The following is a 20,677-nucleotide window of genomic DNA, read 5'->3' as shown; positions in this document are numbered from 1 at the left end:
CGTTATCGCCCACATTGGGAAAGACTGATGTAACTGAATCCATTTTTAATTGAGAACACAATCCAATAATAACGACAGTGCACAAAGTTGGCGTCAAAGAATGAGGGTAGACCAAGCTCGGTGTAAACCCGCAATTGATCAATTACCTTAATCCACCCGTGAACATGAATGATGTATAAGTAACTACATCAAATTATCTATAGTTACGAGTACACCGTTCAACCTAGAAGTAATCGATGATAATAATTAATTGTGAATCACTTAATCCTTCAATAAAATAAGATAAAAATATTTTCGCTTGCTGGTCAATGGTCTGTGGCCGCGGTATAAGATGAATATTGTCCGGATGTAGCATTTTTCTCGTTAACATTTTGGTGAATCTTTAAAAAAAATAAAAAGTATCTTTTTTTGGACCAGTAATTATGTGTCTCATGTTGTGTGTAATTGTCAATTTTTTTGTAAAGTTTTGTTTACAATATTAAATTAATTTCGCCATTATTTATTGATATTTAAAAGTATTCGGACTGTTCTGTTATTATACTATTTTAATGAAAGTAACAATACCACTGTTGTACCTACCCATTTAATCCTTTTCCTGCAATAAATATTTTTATACTAAATCAGTACCGCCTTTTTTTCCTTAAAAAAAAAATCGCGCATCTTAAGCGTGATAAATTTTACTGCAAAAACATGTGCGTTTCTTTAATGTTTGAAATCTCTTTATCCGTTTTTAGCTACTTCTAAACGTATTGTTTTTTCCTAAATAACAATACCAACAATAGGAATGAGCTTTTCTATGCGCGTACGCTCTACAAAATTTTGTAGAAGACACCCTCATTACCATAAAACCTTGCTAATTGACAATAACCCCTAATGAGATCTACATAAAGTTCTCGTAGTACGCAAGCCAAAGTTAGTTTAAGGTGCGTTTCGGTGCGGTGCACATGGCAGTCGCGCGGGCATAGAGTGTGGTTCCGGTGGGGTCGATCACCAGTCGTGTGTGCATGCCTTTACATTCATTCGGCGCATCGCACGCTGGCCGGTTGTACGACGCTCCGCGCCAAAACACGCGTTCGAAATTCGAACTTTAAAAAATAAAAAACACTTTTTAATTTGACTGTATCAGTGTCGATTAAACATGCGAGAATTTACGCGGGAGTTTAAAACAGAGAATTCAAGTGGATTTTTAAGTGTGCGATGAATTGTTGTTATTTGGAAGAATTAATAAAACTGGAAACATGAATCGGAACGGTTTTGTGAAGTGTTTGTTTTTGGTTATATCAGCAATCCAAGTTGGTGAGTACATAATTAATTTACGTAAAATTTTGGCAATTGGCGCTTATTTTTGTTTAACGTATTAATTATAAGAAAAATATGTTGGATTAAGTTTGTATGACATTTTTTTTATTTAATGATTAAATTACACATGTATACAAAATAATTACTTTTACACGAATTTGTGCTGTTGGTCTCGTAATAATACCTAATTATAATTATTTTGTCTATGTACATACTTATCAAATCATAATAATCATTATGAGATTTTCCATGTTCCAGGTAGTTTGTATTCGTAGGATACAATACAATAGGTACAACTCTTTTATGTTACGCCAAATAGTAAGAAATACAGAAGTAAGATACAACAGGTAACGATACATACGGTAGTAAATGTAAAATTTGTAGGTACTTAGGTTCCATCAGCCAAATATGTGGTCTACCCTACCACCCTAAAGTTGTTAATCGTTTGGATGTCACAAAACAATAATGCCAATAGACGTGTCTGTCAACTTGAAAGATCGACTTTAGCGACATATTCATTTGATAGGAACTTGTTTGAAAATTGATAGACCACTTATTTGGCTGATGGTATTACCTATCAACATTTTTTTTTATTTAACAACTAGCCGTTGTTCACTATCCTAATATTGATTCTGGTCTTCTAATATGATGTATGGAAAATTTCACGGCAATCAGTTCAGTAAAGGCGTGAAAGCGGAACATACAAACAAACTCACTCTCAATTATGTAAATAATTATCGTTAGATACCTACGAGTACCTACACAATCAATACGTAAGTGATTTTACAATTTCATTATCGATTTTAGTGCAAAATCTCCCCAATGATTTAGCGACGCTGTGAACGTTCAACTGAAAAAAGCCGTATAAAGAACATTTCACATTGCATCTATTACCACCTGAATTTAGGCACATTGATACAACTACGGTGGCTGACCAAGCAGGTCGGTGCATATGCATAATACATTAGCTATACATTTTTTATTCATTGTTTCGGCAATTTTGATAGCCATCTTAATGTACCCGTGATTATAGAATGAAAGGGAAACTTACGGTAAAATAATGTTAGTAAATTTACTGCGATTCATATTGCGACATGGTTTGTGAGAGGATGCCCCATTAGTCTTGAGGTTTGTAATGAGACTGGCCTCGCGTCCAATGCAATATTTAGATAATCTGCCTTGATTATGTTTGTCCTGTCTGTATACATATGTACAGATAAACCACATTACGTCCTGACTTCCATAACCTTAGGCCCAGGCTAAACCGCCGCGGTTTTTAACCGCGTGACTTTGTGAATCAAGTAAACTAAAGCAAGCGGCCGCACTGGTGGTTTTAAGTTTACTTTTGTAGTAAAAAATCACGTGGGTAAAAACCGCGGCGGTTTAGCCATAGTGCGCCTCGGCCTAAGTCTTGATCCGTATTATAAATACGAAAGTGTGTGTGTGTTTGTATGTTTGTCCGTCTTTCCACGTCGAACTTTTTCCCTTTTATATCTAACTGTTAGATTAATATTCTGGGATTGCTTACAACGCGTTTTGCGTACAATTTGAGTTTATTAATTTAAAAGTTTTCTTGAGTGAGCTTCTTAAAATTCGTCGCTCGGCAGGCAAAAGTACTAAAGCGACACTTTGGGCTAAAATGAGTTATGCATATCACCAGAATCAGCGAATTTTTCTGCATCAAACTGTCTAGGTTTCAAAGTGATTGGAGCAAAATTTAACTTTTTTTTGGCGCTTTAGTCTTTCAAAAAACGCTTAAATTTGGGAAGCAAATCACTTAATGCAGCATCACTTTCATTATTTTCATTTTAGTATAGTTACCTTTTTGCCATTTTAAGATTTACTGTCGTTCAGTCTTTTGCCATTTTTCTAGTTTACAAATGTTGGACGTTTAGTATTTTGTGCAAAAAAAAAGAACATACCTTTGTCACTTTAGTAATTATGCCCTCCTTGAGTTGAAGTTTTATATACCTTTAGTCGTTTGGTTGTATTGATAAGAATTCATTTATAAGAATTTAGCTATTTGTTCTTAAAAACTAAAACATACGTTTGGCATTTTAGCCATTTTAACATATACAAAAGCATACAATTCAAATAGGATTACCAAAAAAACTTCACGAAATATTATAGATTTGGTGAAATTAGTCATGACCATTGACCTTTATCGTGTTTAATACACGATAAAGGTCAAAGCGTTTAGTATATATACCTACGTAGTATAATATCATTGCAATTCGATGTTTGGTATGTAGAAACATCATGTTTTCTTAAGATTTATAGCTTAATTTATAAATTATAATGAGTATTATTCCTTAAAACTTAAAGTTCTTTTTATGTTGCCAAAGGATAAAAGAAAATAGTATGTATGTCTGTAAACTCTTTATTGTACAAAAGAAAAGAAACACAACACAATTGACAAACTTTGAGATACTTGTGCAAAGGCAGACTTATCCCTTTAAGGGTTCTCTACCAGTCAACCTCAATAGTAAATCTATTTCAAAATTCAAAAATTATAATTTGATCGCTACGGTTCTGTTTGCATCAAATAAAGATGATGTTCGGCCCTATTTGAAATTTAGAGTAAGAAGTTTTAATTTGTTTTTATTAATGTTACATAAATAGCTTAAGTTTAGTCCAGTAGGCCCCCTCGAGTTGTCCCTGGCGCAAAGGTAGCCATCAAACTGGCCGCTTTACAACGTTGAATGGCGATAGACAATCTTTGCACCAGGGTACGAACCCGCGCGGGCGTGAGAGCCCCTTCCCGTAATTCGACGTCCCACTTCCCGAATGTAAACAATAGCCGAATAATTCTCCCGTTTTTTGACCGCAAAATCCACCGCGGATTGTCGCGAAGTGTTCAGCTGAGGTGCAAGGCGGCGAAAGTACTGACGCACGTAACGTCCGACAGCAAACACTTCCCGTTCTGCCATGGCACTATAGTTAAGCCATCTGGCCTTTTGCTGTCGGTTCGACAGAGGACCGGAGGCTCCAGAATGCAGAGGATGTTGGCGGATATTAAAGCCCTCTTCAGTATGTCAAAGAGAGCGTAGCGGCGCGGAAATTTTCCTGAACACCGCCGAGAACTCAACGCGTGAAATGGCCAGGGTGCGTACCGGTGGCTAGGTATAACAACTTTAGATATATTATTGGTCGATATAACGTTCAGTGGGTATAATGAATTATTGGTATAATCTGGAATACGTAATACTATTATTATAATAATGTGTTGTGCCAAAAAAGTAGGTTAGGTTAGAACTGCGACCCTATCAAGAAACGAAACTGCCTGAAAACTAGGATAGGTTAGAATTGCAACTCCAATTCATAGAGAAAACTAAATTATATCTACACATTATACTACTAAATACTTAATACTTATAGCATAATATTGTGAAATTATGTGTTATTTGTTATACCGACCATCTTAAGTCCTGATGGCCATTTGCTTCCACCATGGAGCCGCAGATGCATTTATGAGGCACACAAACATCGCAGCCCAGGCGGAGAGCTACTGCCACCCACAATGAGCCGTTGTCCAGAAGTATTCCCAAATGAGGAGCAAGCAAAGCCCATAACCACGCTCCCGCTTTGATTTTTGATACCGACTTCAGCCTGGCTAAATACACTCTAGTGGCACACCCACCCACAAGTGCCAGAGCGTCTCTAGCCCCCACGACATCCCAAACTCGTTATATCAGCGGAGCCCGAGGCAGCGACGCTATTAGGTGTCGAGCCGTCCACCTCGCCAGTGCACCATGCACAGACGGAATGGTAACCCCATCTTCATGAGAATTTTTAATTTTAAGAGAAAAGGCCACTATAATAACTCCATGTACTGATGTGAGGAAGACTGGCAAACCCACATTCTCCACACGCCGCAAACTGAGACCAAACTTGAACATTGGACTTGGTTGAATTTAGTATTGACGGGCAGGCTTCCTCCAGGTCGCATTCTGTCCTTAAGACTATCGAGTCCAAAGTATATGAGGCCGGTGTGTGGGGGGCCGTTCGCGTGTTAATGTCAGATGACTCGGTAGCACCTCCCCGGGTCTTGAGACGCTTGTGTTCTTGCGTACGAAGCATCCTCCCGCGTCCCGCACGTTAACTTACCCTCGAGAGCCGGATTCAAGCCTTGCCGGTAAACTTGGAGGATGTGGTGCGAGCACTAGGGTCATTCCATAATGGGTCAGCCGTGAGCTTAGACGGAATTCGACCAGCTCATTTTCAGCTGGGTTTTGGCACACTGAGGGGGTGTGAGGTCGCGATCCACAACACGCACTTTCGTCACGGAACCCGGAAATCCTGACTGTGTCGTCTTGAAGTAGGATCTCAAGAACGCGTTCAATACTGGCGAGAGGGATGTTCTGTTGGGCGAGGTGAAAAAATACATTCGCACCCTGTACCTTTTTACACCAGGTCTATCATTCTCCTTCTAACCTTGTCTACGGCGATTTTTACCCTCTTGGGTTCTTCTATTTTCCAAGAGGCCATTTCTAGTGCACTAGAGACCAGGAAGCGTCTATTTTGCTCGCCCAGGAACGTTTGAAGAGTATTAATACCCATCTCATCTTGACTCTGTTACGAATGTGTTTCGCAGTTCCAAAAATAAACTAAATTTTTTGGAAACCACTCCAATGGTTGTGTTCGGGTAAAACTTCTTCTTTTGACGTCACACTTGAGAGATACAGAGGAGACTGTATTGAACGTATCCCTTGCGGATGAGCAATGAGTCCAAGCGTCCTTGCCCATATGTAACGGTGGTCTCGGTTTGCGGCGTGCGGCGGATGTGGGCTTGCCAGCGTTCCTCGGATCGGCACATGGAGTTGGTGGCCTTCTCTTAAATTTTTAAATCTCATAAAGGTTACCATTTCGTATGTGGATGATGCACTGGCGAATAAGACTGGCGTCACTGCACGGGGCTCCGCAGATACAATGAGTTTGGGATGACGAGGGGGCTAGGGACGCTCTGGCACGGCCTATGAGTGTAACCACTGTGGTGGGTTTGGCCAGGCTGAAGTCGGCATCAAAAGTCAAAGCGCGAACGTCATTATAGGCTTTGCCTGTTCCTTATTTGGGAACACCCTTGGACAACGACTCATTGCGGGTGGCAGTAGCTCTCCACCTGTTTTTGTTTGTATGCCTCATAAATGAAGCTGCGGCTCCATGGTGGAACCGAATGGCCATCAGGGTGTGTTATGACCAGTATAACAACTTTAGATATAATATCACATACATTATACCATCAATCAGGCCTACGCGTCTGTTCCAGACGAATTTTGGCGTGTTGCCTGTGCACAACGTCTTTGGTGGCTGACTAGACCGATGCGAGAGCGACATGTTCGTCCACATCTCTGACAAGAGAAGTGTGCGGATGTTGGTGCAGAACGGCCTTGGTTTCGTTTATGTCTCTTGTCAGCAAGCAAGTGCATTGAGCCAGGCAAGCCTTCATCACAATACTTGCGGCCCTCCAACACACGTCTGCGCCAATCAGTGCATTTTTCCGCCAGCTTTTCTCAGTCTAGGTGGTCAATTTTGAAGATGGCCATGTCTCACTTAGCGCAGTCCTTAAATCTCAGCAAAGGTCTCACGACGTTTCATTTGATTATACCATAGTACTGTTAGTAGCTGTTTCACCATCCATTGATTAGCGTTAACCGCCGGTTAAATGTGATGCCGTCTCTGTCTATTCCTACAAAACAAATAGAGACGGCATCACACCTAACCCCCAGTTAACACTAATCAATGGATGGTGAAACAGCCCTTAGTATATTAATAGTTTGGTATATTACAAGTCCATGATATCGGATAGTTAGGTCATGAGAATATAACAAATGTGGTTGTACCAATAGTGCATTATATTTCTTAATCGTTATATAGACCAATAATATATCTAAAGTTGCTATAGCAACCATGACGCATCAGTTTGTTACTCAGGTTTCGTACTTATTAGGTACTAATAAGTACTATAATGTTGAATGAATGAATGAATGATTTATTTGTATAAAATAGAAAAAAATTGTTCTGAAACTTTTGTTGAAATGCTAATTAAAGTTATTACCTACAGAATAAATTAAGGTATTTTACGTATTATTTCATCCTTAAACCAAAGCGTATGCTTTGTATATACACAAAAAATACTAGGACATGATAATAATAAAAGTACCTCAAAAAATAATAGTGAAAAAAAACCTTTTGTGCATTTAGTTAGAAATCAGATGGTGCCTTTGTGATTAATAACCTTATAACATTAACAAAAGTCTAGTGTTAGTAACAATTAACGTTAAGTTATTGAAATTTTAGCATAGATGATTAATATTTATTATTATTAATGAATATTATTTATATAATTTCTGTTCAGTAGGTACTTTGGAAGATATTTTCCCTTGCGATTTGGTAAATCAGCATTACGAACAGTTTGATAAGAAAAAAAATGTGTGTAGTTAGTAAAAACATACTAAATTTATTGAGACGTAAAATCACATTAGTTAATTTGAAATATGACGTCTGAGGTAAATTTTTACGTTTAGTGTTTTTGCCTGATTGCATTTGCTCGATGACTCGGGGACAACTTACTAAAGCGACACTTATCTCCTAAACCAATGGATTTTGCTATGAATTATTAAGACCTTATTATAGTCTATTAAATTACGTGTCATATATTCCTGGAAATTTCAAAATTGGTTGTCTGGTTCAAAAGTTATGATTTATTTTCGTAAAAAAAAAACTTTAAAACGCTCTCCTGTAAAGTTGACGAAGTGTCGCTTTAGTACTTTTGCCTGCCGAGCGACGATATAGTGTTCTTAGACCACGTTTTTGGGGTTCCTTAAAACCATTAACGTTAGATACATTTTTTGACTGTGAGTATGCAATCAGTGAAGCACTGAAGGTCAAGAAGTAAGTACCTAACTACCTACAGAATGCATGGTTCCACCTAGTAGAATTTCACATAATTTCATGCAGGTAAAAGTTTGTAAATCCATCCTACTGAAAGAAAGAGAGGAAAGAAAACACATTTATTCTCTCGGGGCGGAATTCTTTACTTTCATTGAAGGAATGCAAGTTGATATATTTATTTAAACAATGAATTTATACATAATAATAAAAATAAAAAAACACATAAAATTAACTAAAACGATAAGTTGATAGATTATTGTAAAAATAATTGTTAAATGTAGTTTATTTTTCTAGTTTCGTCTTACTTAACAATTTTGACTTGTAGAGAATGTCACTTAACTCTTCTTAATTGTTTATAAACTACTAAATTATTGATGTTAAAAAGCGCGATAGTTAAAAGAACAACTCTTCGCTCCGTCATACTCACTGAAAATTACAAACTCGCAAAACCAGAAACATTTCTTAAGCCAAATTAATTGTCCGAAACATTTAACTGCCATCGCATGCGGTTACCGTACCAGCACCGATGAGCACGAAAACTTTCGTGAAAACCCCGAAAGTTCCCGAAATGCGCAATCCCCGTCATACTAACAACACCTAGACGGATGCAATTTGGCAATGCAGGCCAAATGCGGGCGGTTTAGGCCTGATTAAGGATTTAGCGTGAAAACTCATTAATTTTCAGAGCCAGCCGTATTCAAAGCCCCAATGGATCGAATCTCTATTTAGATGAGACGGCTACATGTCTCCGAGTTTAACAACTTTTATGGACTTAATTTTAAAGTAACGTACAGTCAATTGTAAAAATATAAATGAATTTCAAAAAATCTTTGCTCACCAGTATGTACCCGTATGATAGCTAAATTTATGCAAGATATGCGTGTTCATGGAGTTCCTCCACCTCTGTAAGACGCACACAATTCACATAAACCTAACTATCACCACCACCAAACTACACTGATGCGTTTCGAGCTCAACCAGAGCTTATCTTCAGAGCAACACAACCGTACACCACATCACATCACATCTGGTAGCATGGTGTACGGTTGTGTTACTCTGAAGATGAGCTCTAATTGGGTTCGAAAAGCGTCAGTGTGATGTGGTGGTGGTGATAGTTGGGTTAATGTGATTTGTGTGTGTTCTTACAATGCGGAGGTGGAGGAACTGCATGACACGCATATCTTGCATAAATTTATTTATCATAAGGTCGCGGGTGTGTAAAGAAATTATTTTAGTTCATTGATTGTAACGCCCGATTCAATAAATTATTAAAAAATATGAAATTATTCAGTTTAAAAAATAAGTATCACAGACTCTTATTCCGACGCAATAACATATTTTTGAGTGGTTCGAATAGATACTTTTTTTGCATTTGACTGTACCTACCTATGTCAAAAAAGTATTTCTTTTAGGCTTGAAATTTGCTCAAAAAAATTATTTACTGAAAAAATTTAAGTATCTAAGTAATGTAGATCATTGTGTGTATATTTACATGTATTCAAATGTTTCTTTATGTCCTTACTTATTATGATTTTTGGAAATTCACCATAGTGAATATCAGAAAGCTGCATAGCCTGAGAAAAATCATTGGTTTACCCTAACTTTTATCCACACAGCAAAAAATACTGTCTGCATCAAGCAAATAATGCTGAAATATATTTTAACGCAATTAAATCCCCGTTTTGTTATTATGGATGGTTATTAATTGCCAGTCGGGGACGTTCGCGATAATTGTCTTTTCGTCTAAATTGTTTTTTCCCGGCATTAATGGTGAAATCTTGTATCCCGGAAGACGTATAAATCTCTTGGAAAATTGTCTTTTTCGTTAACGATTCGAAACAAGAGTTTTAGTTAACTGAGAGACCCTGCGATGGACATAGGAAAGTTTTTTTAAGTACCGGAAAATCAAGCGATAAACAAATTCTTAGCAGGCAGAGTCACTGGAAACAGTATAAAACAAGAAACCTTGACAATGTCAGGTACGCAGAGAACTACATCAGGTTTTGATAATCAAAACGGGGGTGCAAATCTTTTTCCGTCCTAATATGCGGCAAATATTCAATATTGAGTTTTGATCATCGGCTTTTACTCGTTACCTTTTAGTTTAGGCTACTAATCGTATCTACTAGGCTGTGGTAGTTTTCATTTTACCATCATGTTTTTTTTTAAGTCATTGATTTAGCTTGTGGGTTTACACTATTTTTTCTTGTGATGCTCACCACCAACAAAAATTTAAATTGAAAGCCTAAGTTTTTGCAAACGGATCCCTAAATCAAAAATAGTCTTCGCAAACTTACAATGTTTTTAATAACCTATCCGGAATTATGATTTTAGTTTAAAAAAAAACATCCCCGCACTTTACGTGTACGGGATTTATCCTATTATTTTTTTCATTTTATCAAGATTATTTTGCCACTATGTTAGCGTGTCGTTAACATACCTACCTAAACTAAACGGGTTCTTTGTAGGACTACGGCACCCTAAAAAAGAGGCAAAACAATAAAACCAAAGACTACAGACGGTAGGTAAAGTTCATATTTTTCACCACCCTTTTCGTAAAACTAAACCCGTGCGGAGCCGGGGTGCGTCGCTAGGTACATAGTATGTAGTTAAACCTTTCTTGAATCTTTCTCTCTATTGATGAAATCCGCACTAAAATCCGTTGCTTAGTTTACCTACCTACAAATACTTACATAAATAGATACGGAGGGACAGACGGCGGAAAGCGACTTTGTTTTATACTTAATAAATACTACGTCAAGATTTATCAAAGAGGAATTCACTTTAACATTTAATCCTTAAGAAGAAGCTCGAATAACTTGCTATCCAATATGGCACGGCGTGTGCTTTTAAAACTGCTTTAAACCTATTCTGTATTCTCTTTTAGATTCAAAAATACAAAGTTCACTTTGTTCACCTAATCGACTGATATTGTCTATTATCTTGCAACTTATCATCAAAATCTCTCATGAATATTTAAATTATAAGAACAACGTACACCTTCTTATCTACAAGTATTACTTAACAATTTCGCTTGAGTTTCCCCATCTTCGTTTTATTTACCTAATTAAAACTTTGAAGTTGCAACTCATGGCATTTTTAACCGACTTCAAAAAAGGAGAAGGTTATCAATTCGGTTGTATTTTTTATATAAAATTTTATTTGGTTCTACTTAAGTGATTTTGCTGAATGCTTAATTCGCCTGGAGAGTAAGTTTACAAGAATTTGGTACGAGATATTAAATACCTAATTGATTGATGCAGCCCTTACTTTGCGGAGAAACCTTATCAAAGAATTGCCATTAACTATGCTACTCCTCAACAGCAGAACGCAGAATGAAAACATATGTCTCGCACGGACGTAGTTATCTTGCAATCGTGTTTTTGGAGTAGGTAGCTAGCAAGTTGAAAGATTGTAGTATGCAATGACAACAGCCTTACGTTAGGTATATCGGATTAGATTTGAAGACGTAACCTTCGTGCATGTTCAAGCGAGATAGACGAGACAGTTTTCCTTACACACTATACGAGCAAAAATAATGCTTGTTTTTATTGCACACGTTATAATAGCTGATTTTTTTAAATTCCAAATCAATTTAATCTATAATAAAATTAAACAAAAATAATAAACCAATTCAATTTACCGACATACCTACCTATATAATCGTGCAAAGCGATACTTCGAACCGAGCCATCGCCTACAGCTCTCATCTTTTGGCTAGAGCCCCCAGCTACTTCTACTTGATAGACTGCAGCGTAGGGTAGCTCATATATAAGTGATCCAATACTTTCTGGGAGACTTGATCCTTTGGCCCTACGCAGAGAAATTAGTTCTCCCTGCGTTTTTTATAGGATCTACAATGGGGAGTGTTCCGACGAACTCTTCGATATCATCCCAGCTGCTAAGTTCCATCGCCGCAGCACTCGGCATTTATAATATACCTAAGTAGGATTTAGTAACACATCTTTAAACTACTTACCTACTTATAATGATTTTTGTTGCTGTAATTTTCACATCTTTTCAATTGGTTATAAAAGTGACAAAAAAACGTACGGCAGTTCTCAGCCTATTATAGAAGGGGGTAATCAGTAGTTAACGCTAAAAAAACCGGTTTCAAATCGGTTCAGTGCTCCTGAGGTTTAATAAATCTATTACTTACTGTTCAGTAGCGAGCGGGTTAGAGATTTTATTTATATCGTTAAGTACCTAGCTATCTACAAAATTTGAACTGTTAAGTACTTCGCCTGGGTAAAATAAATAAGTAAATAAAGATTAACATAAGTTTGTCTTAATTTGTCAACTTTCACTAAGTACATTTTCGTGTAATTTACACGTACAGTACAGTACATACGTACGTACAGTTTACATAAATGCCAAGTTACAAGTATTTAGTACCTACTTAGATTGGCGGCATTAATGATGCAAATAAAATTATGTTGCTTTGATGAGAATAATTTAATAATTTAGATTAAATTCGGTATACAGATAGTTTGAGTCCCGGGGAAGGACATAGGAAAGTTTTTATCTCGGAAAATTGCATAATTCCCACGAGATAGCGAGAAACGAATTCTACGCGGACGAAGTCGCGCGCAATAGCTAGTACGTATTATAATAATTTCAAGTAGAGGCTATGGTGGAAAATGTTAAAGTCTATTTAGCACTTAGGCCCTTAGACACGACGTTTTTTACGTCTGGAATTGACTGTTAGTTTTGTTTCGATGTGGTTATTTTAGGTTTTACTTGAATCGCCTCTCTGTTATTAGCGAGGTTTGTAAATATTTATGAAGTTGTTTGCGTGAGTAATTATGTAAAGTCTATATAGCTTTTGCCCGCGGCTTCGCCCGCTTGGAATTCGGTTATCGCGCGCTATTCCCTCGGGAACTGTTCATTTTTACGGGATAAAAAGTAGCCTATGTCACTCTCTGGCCCATGAACTATCTCTATGCCAAAAATCACGTCGATCCGTCTCTGCGTTTCGACGTGACAAACGGACAAACATACAAACACACACACTTTCGCATTTATAATATTATTATGATTTTGCAAGAGCCAAACTTTGCAGTTTTGAGAAATACTTAGCAATTTCATCCGCGTAGCAATCGCTTATTTTTTCCGAATCATCAACTACCTACATGCATTCAAAATTTCATTTAAATTCGTCTAGCCGTTCAAACGTGAACAAGTAACAAACATGTAAAAGATTGCAATGAAAAGAAGATCTCCGAATGAATATGTTTATTTTCGCTTGTTCACAAGAGAACTGTTTTTTTTAAAAAACGCCGCCCGCTGTCATCTGTCACGCGTTCAGAAAGCAACTTCACTCCACATTTTTCAACTTTATAAAAAAACTTATTTTGAATTAATATTCTAATATCTAACACATGTTAGCTGACACACGCAAACTTTCGCATTTAATAAAATCTCCCATAGGACACATCGAAATAGGGATAAGAGGTAGTTTGATACCAAACTTTAAGATTACTTAGATGAATCATGAGCGTTTAGAGAGAACAAACGGAGAAAAACATATTCCACATTTATATTATTAGTTACGATTGTAGATATGTTAGTGTAATAAAACCAAATATTGGAGTGATCACACGTAGAGTGAAATTGATAAGAGTGATTATAAGTAATCTAATTTTTAATTTATCATTATCACGTACATACGTACTATTCCAAGAATTTATGCGGATTATAGCGTAAAAAATTAAAATTAACTGGCAGCATTGCCGATCTATGTTTAACTCATTGACCAATTAGTTATTTTATCACTGTTTAGTTATATAGGTAGGTGCCTGTCTAACTGATTTCCCGTATAGGTACCTAATTAATGATTTCTAAAGTGCGTTAATCAATTATAGATCCTACACGGCAACAAGATTTTTTAAGCAAGCAAACTTTAGGGTTCCGTAGCCAAAATGGCAAAAACGGAAGCCTTATAGTTTCGCTGTCGGTCTGTCTGTCTGTCTGTCCATCCGCGGCTTTGCTCAGGGACTATCAATGCTAGAAAGCTGTTGAAAGTGCTGATAGGTCTTTTAAAACCATTTTTCGGTTCAGTGATGTGTTTGCAAAATATTCAACTTTAAAGTGCAAATTTTCATTAAAATAGAGCGTCCCCCTCTAAAATCTAAACCGGTGGGTGGAAAAATTAGAAAAAACAAACAGGATGGTAGTAAGTATATCAAACTTACAAGAAAAACTATAACGGTTAAGTTTTCTTGAGAATTATTAGTAGTTTAAGAGTAAATAGCAGATTAAGGTATAAAATATATCTAAACTTGGAATATTCCGTAAAAAATACGAAATCCTTAGAAAAATATTACTTAATATTTTCGTAATGGCTACGAAACCCTATTTCGGGCGTGTTCGACACGCTCTTGGCCGGTTTTTTAAGATTTAACTACTTGTAATTTTTATGTTTTTTAATGTTTGATTGCTCTTACAAGGTCAATAGGTAACAATTCCAATCAAAACTATGCATGACTGGAATGTAGGTAGGTACAGTCACCAGCATTAATATCTGCCACAGCGGAGCGTGCAAAAATATCTGACACGTCCTTCCGGCCCTAGAAGTAGAGTCGTACCTATCAGTTATTTATGCACGCTTGTTGTGTCAGATATTGGTGCTGGTGACTGTACCTAGGTAAATTAAGTACATATGTACCTATAGATTGGTTTAACAATAGGTTGGTATATTTTTAAATGCCAATGTGATTAAATGCGTTTTACCATGTCATTCTAATTTAACAACAATAGCACGAGAATAATATATATGTAGTAGTAGTAGGTATATGTTTTTATACCTCTATAGCATCAATACATATTGCATTTTCAAAAAATTACCTGAATTCTCATATCGTAAATGACGTGTATGTAAATATTATGTTTTTGTGTGAATATTTGAATTGGATATCGTACGGTATCAATAAATAAAAACTTATCGATATTTATGCTGCATCCACAGGAAATGCACTTAAATCAATATTTGTGCGTGATTAAATGCATTCATTGTTATGATAACTCGATAACGTTGAGTATTCACTTTTCAATAAATTACCTACTTTAGTTTCCGCCGCTGGGGACTTTTCCCGGAAAACTTAATTTCCCTAGATAAAATGAATCGTCATGCCCGTGTTTACATTTAGAAAGTTAATTAGTTCTAGATTTTTCCTAGTTTAAGTTTTAAAATCAGTCTAATAGTTTATACTTTTCATCACATTGCTCGTAAACAGTGTCGTAAAATGCAGGCTACCTTAGTTGCAACCCCCCAAATAACCCCTTACCTTAATGTGCTTCTCATGAAACCCGTGGTCGGTAAATCAGTCGTTTTGACTTTCTGCCAAGTTTCTTGCGTCGCATTCTTCTTGGCAATGATGGTCTTTCCGAAAGCGCTGGTAGTTTAAAAAAATGACGTGTAAAGTGCCCATTGCGGCTATTTACTGAATATCATTTGATTTGAATTTGAATTTGATTTTTGAATTGCCCGTACTAATTTTCTTGTCATGAAGCCCAAGGTCGGTAATGAGTTTGTTACTGCTTGGCGTGCAGGAGCGCCTGCAGGAGCGCGGCGCGCGCACGTCGGGCACATGCTGCGTCGGGCGGAGCTGGCGCTGCCAAGAGCGTAGTCAGCGGTATCGGCAATTATTGAAAGAATATTAGTTTTTCTTTTACAATTTGACTAGCAAATGTGATGAAAAACTTGTATGTCGCACGGGCGGTACTAGAATACGAACATCGACTCATTAAAGCCCTCAGTCTTCGACTTCGGGCTTCTAATAGACTCTCGTTCGTAATTTTTATTACTTTATACCTAATATAGGTAATATTATAATGCAATGGCTAACTGGAATGGTGAAACTGAATATTTTTGTTCAGTGAATTTGGGTCATACAATCATGTTGAACATATACGTCCATCTAACAAAGGGATTTGTTAATTAATTGGTATCCCGAGAGGTGATCCCGCATATATTTTTATACTTTGTACTCGTATTCAGGAGTTTTTATGTTATAAACAAAAGCTTTTTTTAGTAAATTTGCACAAAAAGCGAAAAAGTCTGCATTGGACCTGTACTTCACAAGCTTTTATTTAACTTAACTTCATTTATTCGTTGCTTCGAATTCAGTAAGTGAATTATGGGTGAATGGCATATTACAGTATCTAATAGGCAAGTATTCTCAATCATTAGACAACATCGTCGTTTACACAAACGCAAACCTGTTTAAAAATAAATGGATTCGTAATATGTTTCTAACAATCGAAAGCAGAGTTTACATTATTAGGGAAAGTTCTGTTCGCATACAGCACTGACCATCAACTGCAAATTCCTATACATGACGAATCTTTTTTCCGTTCCGTACTTATCATTGACCCGTCGATGTCCATTTTAGATATCCCTTATAAGGCTTTACCCGAGGCTTTAAAAAAACATCCTTGTCATGTCATGATAACATATCTAAGTGGGGTATGTCTTATATTGAAACTTCTTAAGCTCACAAACTTTTTTGGTAAAAAAACATCGATATCTATCATATCTATGGAATAAATATGTTTGTTTGATGACATGCTGGCGCGAGATTAAGGGCGGAAGGGACGGATTTCACCCTCCATTGGCTTTTTTCTTTAAATAAATGGTCACGTAAGACCAATATTATTTCTGTTCTATTTAGATTTTATCGATGACAATATCATATATCCAGCCATAGTTAAAAACAAATTTTTTAGGGGTTTGTTATTGTTTATTGAAAAAAAAAGTGGGTATGCAGTTATAATTGATAGTTATCAATGCGGCTGTATAGTTTTTTTTTATTACTACGTCGTTTATTTGCAAGCTACTCTAAAACACTGTTGAGAATTAACTAAAGATTAAAGGACTGCAAAGTTAACAGTTTTTTTCGGTTCCAGTATCCCACCCTGATCTGTAACTTTAACATCAACTTTGAGTTCATCTAGCATTCCGTTTACCTCATTAGGTACGGAGGGGTCTAGTACGTACAGTCAGCATCCATTAGTAGGTAAACAAGTACTTTGATTTGAGTGTGATTATATTAGCAAGCAAGTTGCTAGTTAACGATCTAGTGTCATGCTTCCGTCTAAAGGTATTAAGAACTAGATTTTTAATTAGAAATGGATTACTGGGTATTGGCGTGGAAACAGCTTTTTAAATTACTTGCGCATAAGTTCTATCTTAGTTTAGCCCTCTAGGCTGGCAATGCATCTGCAATGTTCCGGTGCGGCAGATATCCATGAGTGGTATTTTTTAATATTTATCTGATGATGATGATGATGATGACAAGCTGACATAGGTATAGTCACTATACGTATGTCAGCAGAATACGGGGCTAAAAAGCTAGGTTTTCGCCATGCGAGTAAAAGTATCCGAGTTACCTATGTATGTATAGATCGCGGGGCTACCGAACTTTCATTGAGTAAGGGATGAATATAAGCCCGCAATGTATTGCTTGGTAAATACCTACTCGAAAGATTTCACTTGTAACGTGAAACTCTGTTTAACGTGTGTAGCAGCTTTACTCGTACCTACGGTCAAATGTCACTCACGTACTTCGCTATGTATACGGCGCAATAACACTAAAGTTAATGTTGCGAATCACAATGCCACGGCAATGTTTTTAAACGCTACGTGCGAAGTAATAGCGGGGAACAAAATTATACACCGCTTACCAGTAGCGCCGGCCTAAATGAATGGTTGAGATGCTTGAATTACCAAAACTTGTGGGAATCGTAAAATAGCCGCTTTAGTTTGAGATCAAACGCTGTATTCTAACTTACTCGTTATCACATTCACATTTTACATCTACCGTAAACTGCTTCAACTTTGCCCTCTGGCCCCAACATTGCCTGAGTTGATTTAGAGTCGATAACTTAGCACTCTTTTATAGGTTTTAAACTTTTATCTACACGGGAATTATTATTACGGGGGGATAAAAGTTTTAAAACCCAAAGGGTGCTAAGTTATCTACTCTAAATCGAATCAGGCAATGTTGGGGCCAGAGGGCAAAGTTGAAGCAGTTTACGGTATTTCATGTATTGATTCAGACGTTAATTTGCGGAGGTCCATATCAATGAACTGTTTATATACCTTGCTGCTCCGCTGCATAACATCCACCACAGTTAAGTCTGTGCGACATATAGGTATCTACGTATAATTACATGCAGAACCCGCCCTGGTCCTCTTGCTCATCAAACAACCGCCACACAGGTTAAACTATCAGAAATACCACACAAGATAGGTACTGAATACTGGTGCGTTTCCAACTCTCTACGAGATCGTTATCAAAACTTAAAAGTTAAATGGTGCTCTATATAATTATGAAATTAATTTATTATACATTAAAATAACTAGCTTTTGCCCGCGAGTTTGCGAAGAATTTGTTGATAGCTATCCCGGAAACTGTGCAATTTTCCAGTATAAAAACTATCCTGTGACCTTTTTAGGGTCACAAATTACGAGTATCTCCGTACCACATCACGATTGGTTGAGTAGGTACTTTAAACGCGAAAGCGTGACAGACAAACTAGTCATACTTGTATAATAATATTATAGTAAGGTACCTACTACCTACTTAGTAGGATAGCATAAGATTTTAAGAACAATATCCAAAGATAAGCTTACAATCCACGTTATTTTATTAAAGTCTGTTAAACTACTGTAAATAGTAAAACAGCCGTATGTGTATACCTTTCTAGTTTAAACCGGAATGCGTAGTAAAAAAGCGCGGGAACCAACTAAAAACTACAAAGGGCCTAGGTAAATATTGAGTTAGTTGAATAAGATCGATTCTACGTGCGGTCGCGCACCGCTGCCTGCTTATTGGCGTGACGTCTCGGCGGCGGCGCGAGCGCAGGAAACCGACCCATTTCGATATCGACGAGCACTCCTATTGACTAACTTCCGGGTACGCTTCCTTGTGAGACCAAACAGCGATTAAAATTTAATTTATTCACTGCATTACATGATTTTGCCTTGCTATACATGAAATTTAGGTAGGATTTTCTACTTTTAAGAGTTTTAAAGATTAAGTATTTATCTATCAGTTTGAAGACTTCTCGTGCACGTAATATCTATAAAATGTTAACTGTGCTATCATTATCCAATAGCAGGCAATTAATAATCAACCCAATAAACAACGTTGCTCTGCTATCACAAAATATTTTATAGATGTTGTAAAACATCAATCGGAAACCTATTTATCGCCATCGTGGCCCGCAATAAACGTTCTTCGCGGTTTCTCGGGTTACCAATATTTAATCACCCCAATCATCAAAATGTATTCAACCCGCTATAAAATCTGAGTGGCACAACTATAAATCGTTCAAAGTTCCCCGTTGACCCGCTAAACCGTATCATTAGGCCAACCCACACAAATCCCTATCATTTCAATAATTCACATGCGCCTATCATTGGCCCATTTCGGTCATCCCTGTACTTTCCCAAGACCCGACTCGGACCTGTAATTACCGCTCTTATATTCGCTTTTCGAGGGTTAGTTTAGGCTCTAGGCAACTAGGCAATTATCACATATCGCCCGCAGATAGTTCCCACGGGAGGGTAAAATTGTAAACTTACATACAAACGTGTCGAACCTCGCGGCTAATTTGACGTCGTCTTTTTGTTACTATAGATTCGCAGTAAGACGCCGTATTGTGGTCACTCTTGTTACGAAGCCTTAAAGTGCATCCTTGGCATTGCATTTCCTTCCGCGTCCATCGACTGTTGTTACGTCACAAGACGGTACTGTTCCGTTAGAGAGCAAGTAATGGGCTGCGTGTACTTGAAAGTGGGCGGACGAGGTTCGTATTACAGTGTCGAGGTAGAGGTTCTGTTTGCTCGGGACACACGGTCCCGCGTGAGAACCTCCCGAACTGCATGGGCGTGACATCGAACTCTTTTTTGTCGTCGTGTTTTTTTTCTCATTTCTTTTGTAGGGCTAATGTTGAGTATCGGTAATAACTATAGAGACATCGGCTCCGACGTGACCGTGACAATGCAACGTCGGATGGTACGTAACTTATGCTCTTTCATTATTGTACCACACGTGTTTAGGGCGCTTTACATTAAAGCTTTTAAAATCCCTAAAGTTTTGGAGCTGCACGTATTGCAGTTTACGGTTCCATTCCCGGGAACGTGTTACGAACCCGAAATTGTATGCCAATTAGTTGGGTTATTGTTAGCAAAGTTCTTTGAAAGCATTTAAATGCGCATATGGTGAAAATTTTAGGTGTCTCCTCTTCGAAGCTAAAATTAACTTCTCGAAAGCCCGCTGTGTGCTATTAAAAAGCCATTAAAGTTTCTGGAACGATAAGTCAATAGCGACAATGTAGTGCAACATGGATATTAGGCAATGTAGGCACGTAGGTAGTCCGTTTTCAGTTATAAAAAGCAGATTACAATACTTTCTCTGCATTGTTTTGCTTCCCGTAGGGAAACAGCCTGAATACTAATTGATATTGGTTTACCCATATA

At 37.3% G+C, this 20,677-nt stretch overlaps 1 protein-coding gene across 1 annotated transcript in view; it reads left to right on the top strand.

Annotated features, from left to right (window-relative positions):
- Positions 1-934: 934 nt before the first annotated feature.
- Positions 935-20,677, top strand: part of LOC141436853 (kin of IRRE-like protein 3) — a 100,241-nt gene continuing 80,498 nt past the window's right edge. The window contains exon 1 of the mRNA XM_074099931.1: positions 935-1,296. Coding sequence (XP_073956032.1) covers positions 1,239-1,296 — 58 coding nt within the window. The 5' untranslated portion in view covers positions 935-1,238. The remainder of the gene's footprint in view (positions 1,297-20,677) is intronic.

Source organism: Choristoneura fumiferana, chromosome 17 (genome assembly GCF_025370935.1).
Source record: "Choristoneura fumiferana chromosome 17, NRCan_CFum_1, whole genome shotgun sequence".
Lineage (NCBI taxonomy): Eukaryota > Metazoa > Arthropoda > Insecta > Lepidoptera > Tortricidae > Choristoneura > Choristoneura fumiferana.
Note: the sequence above shows the minus strand (reverse complement) of the source record. Positions and strands in the feature narration are given on the sequence as shown.